Source organism: Cucurbita moschata, unplaced genomic scaffold (genome assembly GCF_002738365.1).
Source record: "Cucurbita moschata cultivar Rifu unplaced genomic scaffold, Cmos_1.0 Cmo_Scf00029, whole genome shotgun sequence".
In the NCBI taxonomy this organism is placed as follows: domain Eukaryota; kingdom Viridiplantae; phylum Streptophyta; class Magnoliopsida; order Cucurbitales; family Cucurbitaceae; genus Cucurbita; species Cucurbita moschata.
Genome location: NW_019268545.1, coordinates 653,266 through 665,993, shown reverse-complemented (window position 1 = coordinate 665,993; position 12,728 = coordinate 653,266). Strand labels below are relative to the sequence as shown.

The window sequence follows — 12,728 nt, the reverse complement described above, 5'->3', positions numbered from 1 at the left end:
TTTTTTTTTTTTTTTTTTTTTTTTGTTTTTTTCTTTTTGGTCTAACTCATTCTCAAATTACAAATTCTATTGCTTTTGGAGTAAGTGATCACTAGCTAACATGCTCGAACACTCGGCCACAAATTGTTAATTTCGACTATAACTTTCATGTTCATCATTACCATTATCATCACTAGCTAAATTATAATTTGAAAAATTAATATTTTAAAATTGAAAATGCAATAAAACCTCTCTAAATTAAGCTCTATTTGAAGTAATTTGAAGTTTGACTTGTTTCTAATAAATCATAAGATGCAATTCGATGCAATTCAATTCATTTGTGTCATCAAACAATAACATGTAGAATATGAACTCTCGTTCTTCGTGAACTACTTATGGCATGATTAAGACGCCTGATTTTGTATCAAAAGATCTGATGATATAATAGCAAATAGATTAAAGAAAAGTTATCATGTACGTAATCTATAACAACATCGAAAGGCTTGGACTTGGCCTGCCTACAACAAAAGCGTTAGAAGCCCTTAATTAAAGAGACCGTTAGTCAATCTAAAGTGTTCCCTAGCTTGATTCTTTCATTTCTTTTGTCGCTCAGTGCATCTCCACCACTGACAAACTTTTTGTCTGACCATCGAGATATATTCTTTTTCTTCTTCAAACTCAAGATGATAGTGTACTTGAGTCAAAGGAGAGTGTGTGTATAATAGTGTTTTGATGGTTTGAATAAATTTGAAAAGGTCAAAGTGAAGTTCCATAAATGAACCCTCCAAATATTCTTTCAAATCCTTGAAGTTCTATTAATAAACAAACTAAAATAGCCTTACATGATGAACACATTACAAAGCCTCCCACTTTTTGATGCGAGAATAATGGACAATGAAACGTTGATGGAACGTTGAATTTGAGGAAGAAAAGAGAAACCCACCAAGAAAAAGCAAAGAAAAGGTTAGAAGAGGAGAAAAAAAGTGACAAGATTGAGGAAAAAAAACCAAACAATCCATGGCGCCAAGCAAGATTAGAAGAGCATTAGGAGCTGTGAAGGACAAGACAAGCATAGGGTTGGCCAAGGTGGGTAGCAGCAATTCCTTGTCGGATTTGGAAGTGGCCATCGTGAAAGCCACACGACATGAAGAATACCCAGCTGAGGAGCGCCATGTGCGAGAGATTCTAAGCCTCACATGCTACTCAAAGGCTTACATAAGTGCATGTGTTAATACGTTGTCTAGGCGATTGAACAAGACAAAGGATTGGACGGTGGCACTCAAGACACTAATGTTAATACAACGTTTGGTGTCGGAAGGGGATCCGGCTTACGAGCAAGAGATCTTTTTCTCGACGAGGCGTGGGACGAGGTTTCTAAACATGTCGGATTTTAGGGATACTTCTCAGTCGAATTCTTGGGATTATTCTGCATTTGTTCGTACTTATGCTTTGTACCTTGATGAAAGGCTTGAGTATAGGATGCAAAGTCGGAGGGGGAGAAGGAGTGCGTTTGGATTGCTAGAGGAAGAAGACCAACAACAAAATAGTAATAGAAATAGTAATAGTAGTAATACCAACAATGACGATGACGACGACAACGATAATAATAAGACTATTATGATAAGAGCCACTCCGTTACATGAAATGACAACTGAACAAATATTTTCAAAGACACAACATTTGCAGCAGCTTCTTGAACGCTTTTTGGCTTGTCGTCCAACAGGTTCGTTTCATTTATGTGTCGTGTGTTTGCATGCGTTCGTTCGAATTTAGGCGAGAGAAATATATAACTTGAAACTCATGGCTATTAAACTAGATGAAATTGATTAGTTTTTTATTGATTTTTTTTGTATAGGTGCTGCAAAGGTAAACAGGGTGGTGTTAGTAGCATTATATCCTATCGTAAAGGAGAGTTTCCAAATATATTATGACATAACCGAAACTATGGGAATCCTAATTGATCGTTTCATGGATTTGAAGATCCGCGACTGTGTCAGAGTGTATGAGATTTTCTGTCGTGTTGGGAAGCAATTTGATGAACTTGAAATGTTCTATTCTTGGTGTAGAAACATTGGAATTGCTCGCTCGACCGAGTACCCAGAAGTCGAAAAGATTACTCCAAAGAAACTCGAAGTCATGGATGAGTTCATCAAGGACAAGTCTGCCTTGGCTCAATGCCTAAGAAATGAAGTGGAAATCACAGAGGAAGAGGAAGAGGAAGAGGAAGAGGAAGAGGAAGACGAAGACGAAGAGGAAGAACAAGAACACGACATGAATTCCATTAAAGCTCTTCCACCACCTGAGAGCTTCGAGGAGGAACAAACAGCCTTATTAGTGAACGAAGAGAATGAAACTAATGAGATGAAAGCAAAAGAGAAGAGTGATGAACATTATCCTATGATGGGTGATTTCTTGAACCTTGATGAGGAGCATCAAATGACAAGAGAAGAAAATGCAGAGAAATTGGCGTTTGCTTTATTCGATGGAAGTGCTCCGATTATCGACGCTTCGGTACCAGCTCTACCGTGGGAAGCCTTTAGCGACGACGCACCAGATTGGGAAACTGCATTGGTTCAATCAGCAAGCAATTTATCAAATCAAAGAACTGACCTTGGTGGAGGTTTTGATATGCTTCTTTTGGATGGCATGTATAAGCAAACAACAACGATGTCAACAATGGCTGGCTCAGGTTATGGGGTGAGTGGCAGTGCAAGCAGCATGGCACTTGGGTCTGCAGGGAGACCAGCCCTGCTTGCATTGCCAGCCCCTTCGACCTCGGAAGGCAGTGTGGCAAGCTCATCCTCGGTCATGAGCGACCCGTTTGCTGCATCGGTGGCTGTGGCACCTCCGGCATATGTTCAGATGTCGGAGATGGAGAGGAAAAAGAAGCTGTTGGTGGAGGAGCAGCTCATGTGGCAGCAATATGCAAGGGATGGGAGACAAATACAGCCCAACCCTTATACAGGAGGCTACACACACAGTTACTAGTTGTTAGGGCAGTTAAACCAACTCTCGTACGAGCTCCTAACGGTTCGTTAACTCACCTTGTAATTTTATGGTCCTTAGTTTCATTTTTTTTTTTTCTTTTTTCTTGTGCTTTTTTACTCAGTAAAAGACGACAATACAGTGTTTGTATGTGCTGTTACTTTTGGTAGGGATGACACAAGGTAAATAAACAATTTATTTAACATTAGATTTGTGTTTATTTAATTTTCTGATCTCCTAGTTGTAAAAGTCTCCCGTAATCCATTATACTTCATAGTTTCCTCTCTTGTTAGTGTACTCATGCAATATCACTTACGGCAGCTTTTAGTTATATTGTATGCATGAGGTAACGAGATATTGATTGTACAGTAGTTAGGAGCTCTTTCTCTCACGGTAGTGCGCCCTCCCTATTTTGAGTAGGTGCTCGCAAGGTCAAAGTCCAAAATGAGATTCTTTCATTGACACAGGGGCAGGGTAAAGAGTTTCAGTGATTTACACCTCGAAGTAGAATGTGTAAATACCAAATACATAGGTTGAGTCATTCGCCGACCAACTTGTTTTTCTAGGAAAATAAAATCAGTGAAGAGTCTGGATTATGCACTCAATTCATGATACTATTGCTAAGACAAGATCAATGATACCCTGCAATGGCAGACAAACCTAGATAATCTGCTCTGGAAGATAAAAAGAAATGTTCGTCAAGAATGTCCCATACGGATTTTCTTAGATAACATTTCTAGAAATGTAACAACCTAAACCCACCGCTAGCAGATATTGTCTTCTTTAGGCTTTTCCTTTTAGGCTTCCTCTCAAGGTTTTTAAAACGTGTCTGCTAGGGAGAGGTTTCCACACCCTTATAAAGAATGCTCCGTTCTCCTCCCCAACCAATGTGAGATCTCACAATCCACCCCCCTTTGAAACCAGTATCCTCTCTGGCACTATTCCCTTCTCCAATCGATGAGGGACCCCCCAAATCCACCCCCCTTTGAAACCAGTATCCTCTCTGGCACTATTCCCTTCTCCAATCGATGAGGGACCCCCCAAATCCACCCCCCTTTGAAACCAGTATCCTCTCTGGCACTATTCCCTTCTCCAATCGATGAGGGACCCCCCAAATCCACCCCCCTTTGAAACCAGTATCCTCTCTGGCACTATTCCCTTCTCCAATCGATGAGGGACCCCCCAAATCCACCCCCCTTCGGGGCTCAGCGTATTTGTTGGCATACCGCCTTGTGTCCACCCCCCTTCAGGACTCAGGCTCCATGCTGGCACATGACCAGGTGTGTCTAAATCTGATACCATTTGTAACAACCCAAGCCCACCGCTAGCAAATATTATCCTCTTTGAGCTTTCTCCCTTTCGAGCTTCCCTCAAGGTTTTTAAAACACATTTACTAGGGAAAAGTTTTCATACTCTTATAAAGAATGTTTCGTTCTCCTCCCCAACCGTTGTGCAATCTCACAAGAAGTATGCATGAGTTTAGTCCTATAACATTATGTTATTGCAACTGTTTTACGTACATAAACCACAACAAAAAGGACTTAAACATCACAAATTTCTCACAATTTCAAGTCAGTTAAGCTTGAAACATGCACAAATAACTCCTGGAAATAAGAGTTATGAGCGAGTGAAGGCAACAAGATCTAAGTGGTGAATTAGTGAGTCAACATGGCACTACTCTACTTCTGATAACACAATTGAATAAAGAGAAATGGAAGTTCTCTTTTATATTCTTCTTGATCTTTTGGAATGAAAGGTTTTCTGCTTCTTAAGAAAATTAATATCCATTTTCATAAATGATCCATTTAATTAGCCAAATATGTCTTTCCAAGACCTAAAGAAAATGAAATACAAAAATCAATGCAGGCAACATACAACACAGTTGGTTTTATTGGTATTCACAAAATCAATCAGATCTGTCCTTTTTTGTTTTTTCTTCTGCCTCCGTGGGATGGCGACAATATCAGAGTAAATAGATGGAATTGACAGATTCAGAAAATACTCAAGATAACTATGAACAAGGTAGAAAACGACATACACTGATGAGCTCATTTTCAGTCATCCAAGGCACAGCGTCTTACATCTGGCAAATCAGCTTGAGAAACTCTTCTAGTAGAAACACCAAGCTTAGTCCCAACACGAACCAAAGTTTCAAGTGATCTGGAACTATTTGCTAACAGGTCCTCATCTATCTGGATCGAGTCCTGCATCAATATTTCCAGATTGTATCTCAAAAACTTGTAATAGATAGCTGGTAAAAGTGGAACTTTTCATTAGTCAAAACTAAATATCAGAACAGAATAGAAACTTTTAATTCATATGTAGGTATATAAGTTTGGATCTTTTTTTATACACGAAACACATTATTTGATAGGCTACATCAGCTAATGGGGAAGAGGAGCGAAAAAATGTATAGTGCACATGTCAAGTAATATAGGCTGCATAAAAGTTGAAAAATCAATGAAGATTTGGTGGGTGGCTTCGAATTCATACCCATAATGATAACCATGCTCGATCGAATTAACTGAACTATGCCTATTTGTAAATCCAGATAAAAGTCGAAAAATCTCAACGATAATGATGAAAATATACACATAAGTACACCAAAAGTACTACACATAATTATGAAATCTTAGTGATTAAATATCAATTATGATCAGGTGTGAGACTACAACTAAATCATTTTATGGAAACACACATCAATGAGGAAAAACTAGGCAAAATGTCGATGAAGTATCTTTCACATACCTTTTAAAGTGCTTATAGAAAACTAAAAGTGTGACTAAAATTTTAGATAGATAAAAAGTGCTTTTGATCAATTAAAAGGGAGTTTTGAAATTGTGATGATCAAAAGTGGTTTGAAATTTTATAGAAAAAAAATGTTTAGTGCTTTTGGATGAAGCATGTAACAAATTGCCTATAAAAAGTACACATACAATAAGTGATTCACTTAAAAAGAACTTATTTCCACACATTGAATGGCTAGGAAAAGTGCACATCATCAGCTGTAAGATTGTAGAAAGCAATTTTGACCAACTTTCAGTTCCACAATGCTTGTGTTGTTGAAATATGAACATTTATACTGTTGCCTTTCGATTCTTCTGATATATTAGCAGATGGCATAAATAAATGCTGTATTCTTGTTCTTCTGAAAATGTGAATATTTGACCCAAGCATACCAACTTCTTTTCATAAATACTTCAGGCGAAAAAAGATCTTAAAAAAGAAAAAACTTCTAAGATTTCCCAAACTTTCAATCACTTCAGTTTGAAATTTTTAGTTATCTTCCAAAGAGTTCCATCAATGCAAGCTTTTTCTAAAAAAAACAAAAAATAGCTTCAGCATCTCCATTAGTACAGCTATGTCAGGTGAAATAGATTTCAACCTCCACGTGGTTGGTATGAAGTAATTGAATTAATGGACACAGAAACAAAAATTTAAACTACGACAAATTAAATGAACACTTGCCTTTTCAAATACGCAAATTACAGTACTTCCACCGAAAGAGAAATACCCAAACTGCAGAAAAAGGGTATCGGTTAGAAGTTAAGCCATCGTACGTATGCTACATATGAAGAAGGTATTTAGCGTAAATTTACCTCTTCTCCTTTTTTTACATAATCTCCCTTCCCTTTTGTGAAGGTTATGCTGCCAACCATGGTAGCTCCAATTGCAACAAAAGCAACCTATAGTAGATGGCGATACTCTTTGTCAAAAGAAAAATGCGGTGTTTTTGTCTTTCAACTCCATAGATAAGAGTTCAGGAAATATAAAATAGCTAAGCGCCTAATATATTATACTTGCAAGGCATTGCCACACAACAACTCAACAAATATGAAAGTCACAGATGACAGAGTTTTTTAAGTAATATAAAATCATAAGACTCATACATCTACAATGGCATTTATTGAGTTTGTTAACGTAACAAAGGTACTTAAACCTTAAAAGAGGTTCCTTGTGATACTAGAACTTGAGGTCTACTCCGTAGCAATTTCAGTTATATATATATATAGATAGATAGATAGATAGATAGATAGATAGATAGATAGATGCTTGATCTCTTAAACAAATAACACATAGTGGGATGCAAGTTTGTACACAATTCCATACCATTCGATTAGAAATCAGGACATATTACTGAAGTTCGGGCTAACATAGAGTATTTCTCTTTCACACAAAACAATCTTTTTCATATAAATATTACCAACTAATTTGTGCACTCGCCTTATAACCAACATCTGGAAGTAGTAAACAGTGTTCTCAGATATTTAAAAAGACCAAAAGTAAAAGGATAGACCTTGCCAAAATCAGAAGATGAAATTATAGCTACTGATCGCTTGTTTTCTGTGAAGACATTGCAATACTTGCTATTGACAGCAATTGGATTAACCTAGCAAGGATAAAAATAAAAATAAAAGAAAAACAAGTTTAGTGGAAAGTGCAAGATCTGAAATCATGTTTAAAAAGAAGTAAAAAAAAAACGAAGCAAGATTTTTATGCATTCAATAAACATACAGTATACAGGCATCCAGGTATGTCTACAATTTGTTCAATGAATCCAGAGACTGGAAAATGGAAGCGATGATAATCCTGAAACATAGTAACCCTGCTTAGCTGATAATAAATGATAAGGTTAAATACATCACCCTGTTATGTATAGGGAAAATAAGGTAAATACTTGTGGTGCCAGACGAAATATCACCAACGTCCCATCCATAAAAGCACCCGCGCTTATCTCTTGCCCTAGAAGACCTTGAACTGAAAACTTCCGCCCCTACAAGTCCAAAACAACAATTTGAAATGTGGAAATACCCCAAAAATGTTATTGTACAATTTCAATAAAGTATATTTTCATCAGAATTATTTAGAATATCATCTATTACATTTTGACTGAAATATTTGCAATGTTCCATCTAAATATGTTTTTTTACGTGAGTTTTTTTGTCCACTACAAGAAGGGTGTTTAAAGGGAAACAAAACATAGTTTACGGCTCCACACCAAAGTGTAAGTCATCGGCTGCAGCAGGGAAATGATATTATACTTTTTCCCGTTTATATTCTTCCTGCTTAGATTAGTTTATTTTTATCATTAACATGCAATGCAAAATTAATTGCAACAGCCCATGCCACCAAGAGAGGCACGAGATGACTTGGTCATGGAAGATAGAACAAAATACTTTTTCTCATTATACAGAACTCTGCCAGTATTTCTTTATATTATTAAGAACATAGAGTCTCAATTATCTTTCTACTTTTCAGTATAATTTTTTGGTGCATGGCTTTCTATAACTAACTAAATCGTAACAATAAATCTAAATAGATCCCTAAATACTAGGTAATAATACAAATGAATTATAAAAATTGACTACTTCCCTTATTTAATGGATTACACAAATGTAAAAAAATATAAAAAATGAGGGTGATATCTTTTTTAACGCTAAAAATTACACAAATAGTTCGTAAAACAAGGTCATTCCTTCGAACACATGTTTTCAGTTTCTTTCCTTGTTTCTGGTCCAAAGGAAAGGAAAAAAGGAAAAGACAAAGGATAAGATTGAGCATATCCCAACCAGGGAACTATTATCCATCTTATCAGACTTACTCTTAACTCTTATTTGCCACTCATAAGTGGTAAGCCCCAGATCGTATATATTCTCTTTGCATGATTTCTATACTAGTCGGTCAATTCAGTTCAGCTTTTTCACCTCCATTCGGTAATCATGTTGTTTTTTATTTTCTGGTTTTAAAAGATCAGCATGTTTACCACAAAAAAAATAATAATAATAATAAAGAAGGTAAGTTTTCCATCTTCCTTGAAAAAACATTTGAGTTCTAAGAAAANGAACTCCATTCTGAAACCCATAAGAAAGCGGAAAATTGTGCAAAAAATAACAGCTGGAACAAATAAGAATTGTAACAGTAGAAAAGTAATATGCGAAAATGGGTACACTGCGCTTGGAAGCTAACCTGAGACGCGTCCCTGAGGAGAAAGGATTCATGATTGAGTTCAAATCGAACCTCCAAAAAAGGTATCCAAGATCGGAATGAATACAAGAAGCAAGGCGTAATTAAGCAGAGATGTGGAGATTATGCAGCGATTAGAACATTGTGACGAAGAAATCCGAGATCCAAACGCGTTTTGGAGAGATCTGGAACGGGGAGTAGAGAGAGTTTGGATCTGAAGATACGTTCAAGCTTGTGTCGGGCTCCTCCTTCCCACTTCTGACGAATGCGCCAAGCTCTTCAACGCTGTGATCAAAACTTAGAACATCAAAATAAAAATAAAAATTTAATAAAATTAATAAATTAAAATTAAAAATAATATATATATAAATGAATTGAAAGCACAAGGAGAATATTTTTCCCTTTTTTTTTTTTTTTTTTTTTTTTTTTTTTCTTTTCTAATTTTGGCTAGGTTGAGTAGTGATTCTACACTTAATTTTCAAAAACTGATAACTAGAAACAAAATGGTTATGAAAAGGAGGCTTAATTTTTGACAATTTTCCTTCAAATAAAACATCTAGGTCGCATCTGGGTTAAATGTCAATTTTGGGAACCAAGTTCTATCAATTTTCCAACTTAAGAATAATAAACATAATCCACCAACTACTTGCTAAATAACTTTAATGAAAAACATATGTAGGCAAGAGTCCATAAACTCTATATTGACATTATTAAAGGTAGAAAGTACCTTAATCCACAACCTTAGGCTGTCATCGATTGATTTAAATGCCATTAATCGGCAATCAGCAGCACATACGGCAACATCATCACATTCCACATGTGCAATTGGTCTCACATCGGGCTTCAACTCTCTTATAAAGAATTCATTAAATGTCTGCAAATGTGAGAGTCAAAAAGATATACTTTTTTTGGCAGAAACCGCTCTTAAATCAATAATACAAAATAAAGTTGTCTGTACTCAAGCTGAATTTAAATAATGCCACAGCTAATGCAGATGGTTATGCACTATTAAGAAAATTCAAATATGAAAGAGGATAGTAATAACATCCTCTTCCCAATTCCAGCACTCTAGAAAAAAAACGTATTATTTGCAAGTCATTTAAAAGTAGTAGAAAATTGAAGCTTTAATATCTTTTTCTCAATACATTTATTTATGTTTAACTGTGGGTCCCCAAGTGAAGTCATTGCTCAATTAGATAAGGCATTATAACCTCTGCAAGTGAATAGATGTTCAAATCTCCACCCCAACTAATAAGATGACAAAATGAAGAAAGAGTAAAGTCATTCAACCAATATTAAGCCCACAAGATAAACCCTCTTCCGATATTTGAAGTTGGAGAACACGTAGGATATCAATATTCTACATAGGTGCCTATCAATGCCTTAAATATATTTGAGAAAACAATTAGCCTTTTAGTTTTAAGCCAAATTTGTCCACCTGTTTTTTATTTTTTTTAAATGAAAAACTAACCTTTGATTGAGAAAAAGTTAATGAATATAAAGGGCATACGAAAACATCTTTCTATTGTCAAGAANGTTTAAATGTGGGCAAAAAAAAAAAAAAAAAAAAAAAAAAAAATCAAGAGTAAGAAACAGCACAGTTAATTGATCCCCAAATCACACAACGCCAAAGATAAAACTCTACAAACACAAATAAAGCAATCTTTCTTTCTGAAATTTGAAACGAGAGACAAGTGTTACTTGCACATGTAAAACACTAGAAAAAAACTTGATATAAAAAGTTACTTCGTTCCAAGATTTTGAGATGAAAATTAATGAAAAAACTATGGGTTTTTCTCCCTCTCCATTTAACATGAAAATCTAGATTCATGAAGGTAGGAGAGATACGAAACAGTAAACCACACTTTAAAAGCTTTACAAAATGCATTACTAAGATACACTCAAGTAACGACAAAAAACTTAAGCTTTCCAAAACCTAAATCATAGATATTTCAAGAGCACAAAATTATGGTATGTTACCAACTTGTAATATAAAGCAATATTTGGAATGTGGAAACAAGGATCAAATCGTAGGGTTCAATATTATCCCTCACTTGTGGTAAGAAATTTGCACATAGGTCCAATAAGTAGTTATCAATATGAACTAGGAAGGAAATAACAATATAGGAGCTCGATCCCATGACCTCCTACTATGATACCACGTTAAACTCACTTAAAACTAAAAAAGTTAAGCTAATGAGCTAAGAAAAAATTGATATTTTATCAATACTTCAACAAAACATGCAGGCTAGTAAAACAATCTTTACATTTTTTCAAAAAATAAAAAATAGTGTACCTTGAAATATTCTAAAGGATGCTTCACCTCATTCATATTGATTTGATCCTGCAAAACCCAATAAACTTTGTCATCCAAGATGCGACTTACATAACTATAGGTTAAAGAGATCAAAAAGTACAAAAGGACCGGAGAGCTAGATGAATTCTTTCCAATTGGTTTGTCAAATTCAGGCTGCCAATTTTTAAACCATCTCCCTTCTAAAGGTTCAAAAACTTTAGCCAAACCAATGAGATGTTTTAATCTTCCCTCCCCATTGCCTTAACATATGAATATCTCATTTTTCTCTCTAGCTCTTACAATCTAATTAGAATATGGTAGGTTTAGAATTCTAACATTTTCACCTTGTAAAAATCTTTTAAGACACCCCCACCAATTCGTAAGAACAGTCATTGAAAATATCCCTTCTTTAGAGAAAAGGCTTTTTTGTTTGCACCTAGTATACAATGTCAGTTCAATTATATTTAGGTCACTATTAAAACCATCTTCTTTAAAACATTTCATGGATATATGCACTTTTCATTATCATTTGCAGAAGCTCCATCGATAAAACCTATTAACAATTGTAATAACTCAAGAAAGTAAACGTTGACGATTATAATATGTAATTTTGAAATTTAGTGAAACTTGAAGGGAAATAACTCAAAATAATCATTGCCTTGAAAGATTCAATGAAATGTGGAATATCTTTTGCAGATTCAACTGAATCCATCCGCTTTCCTTGCTTTTCAGAAATGCTATGTAAGAGTTCTTTCACCCCTGCATTAACCGTCAAAGTATGTCGGTTTAAAGCAAACGAACAAAGGAGTGAATGAAAAATAAAATAATATGATATAAAAAGCCACCTGATAGTAGTAAAAGTGGAGCATATAATTGAAGTTTAACTCAAAATTTGATAATGAGATCAGAATTACACAAGTGAAACTGTGAAAGTAATTAAAATTTAGTAAAAGTAATATGTTAAAGTATTCTAAAGTTTTTTTCCAATGCCTTTTTGAGTTTCTTGCAGATATACATTGAGGAAAGTTTATCATTGAAGAGTGTTGAAAGAGGAGCAGTTTCCTTATTTGCTTGGTGATTTTGGAATGCAGGTATTGGCTGTCCTTTATTGATGAGTTTTGAAAAGCAAAAGGAAAGAATGAAGAGAATATAAAGAAGATAAAAGGGAGCATGAAAAGAAAAGGAAAAAGAGATAGAAAGGTGAACTACAGGCTATGTTCAAGGAATTTTCAACAGCTTGAGGAAGAGTTAAGTTTTGAAGTAATAGCAGGAAGAGGGTAGTTGTGTCCCAGATAATTAGCTTTGGTTCTCGATGGAGGTCTTGAGACTGGTGTTTTCTATTCAATGTTGATTTGGGTCTTTATGAGAAATGGTGTTCAAGAGGTGAAGCAAAGCATTTTGTTAAAGTTGACCTATTTTCCAGCTCAGTTGCAGTTGCAGGTGGATGTTGTCTGCACAATGTTTTTTCTTTTCTTTTCTTTTCTTTTTTTTTTTTTTTTTTTTT

The 12,728-nt window shown here is 35.2% G+C and overlaps 2 protein-coding genes across 3 annotated transcripts in view; one reads left to right on the top strand and one right to left on the bottom strand.

The window, feature by feature from the left end:
* Positions 1-996: 996 nt before the first annotated feature.
* LOC111464026 (putative clathrin assembly protein At1g03050) lies at positions 997-3,734 on the top strand. Of its 2 annotated transcripts, XM_023108071.1 has the most exons (3): positions 997-1,487; positions 1,527-1,702; positions 1,835-3,734. In XM_023108071.1, exons 1-3 carry the CDS (start codon positions 997-999, stop codon positions 2,965-2,967), a joined length of 1,800 nt encoding a protein of 599 aa, XP_022963839.1. In that variant the 3' UTR covers positions 2,968-3,734. The 2 variants fall into 2 exon arrangements, with proteins under 2 accessions (XP_022963839.1, XP_022963838.1); XM_023108070.1 differs by having other exon boundaries at positions 997-1,702.
* Positions 3,735-4,825: 1,091 nt separating this feature from the next.
* Positions 4,826-12,728, bottom strand: part of LOC111463896 (phosphatidylserine decarboxylase proenzyme 2-like) — a 25,364-nt gene continuing 17,461 nt past the window's right edge. Inside the window, exons 13-21 of the mRNA XM_023107848.1 lie at positions 11,883-11,983; positions 11,225-11,272; positions 9,656-9,802; positions 7,643-7,738; positions 7,480-7,554; positions 7,262-7,354; positions 6,564-6,650; positions 6,433-6,483; positions 4,826-5,168 (exon numbers count right to left, since the gene is read on the bottom strand). Of these exons, the coding sequence (XP_022963616.1) occupies positions 5,019-5,168; positions 6,433-6,483; positions 6,564-6,650; positions 7,262-7,354; positions 7,480-7,554; positions 7,643-7,738; positions 9,656-9,802; positions 11,225-11,272; positions 11,883-11,983 (848 nt within the window). The 3' untranslated portion in view covers positions 4,826-5,018. The remainder of the gene's footprint in view (positions 5,169-6,432; positions 6,484-6,563; positions 6,651-7,261; positions 7,355-7,479; positions 7,555-7,642; positions 7,739-9,655; positions 9,803-11,224; positions 11,273-11,882; positions 11,984-12,728) is intronic.

Coding starts and splice junctions, on each gene's coding strand:
- LOC111464026 (XM_023108070.1), top strand. CDS start 997: ATGGCGCCAAGCAAGATTAGAAGAGCATTAGGAGCTGTGAAGGACAAG. Junction 1,703..1,834: donor TTTGGCTTGTCGTCCAACAG/GTTCGTTTCATT, acceptor TTTTTTGTATAG/GTGCTGCAAAGGTAAACAGG.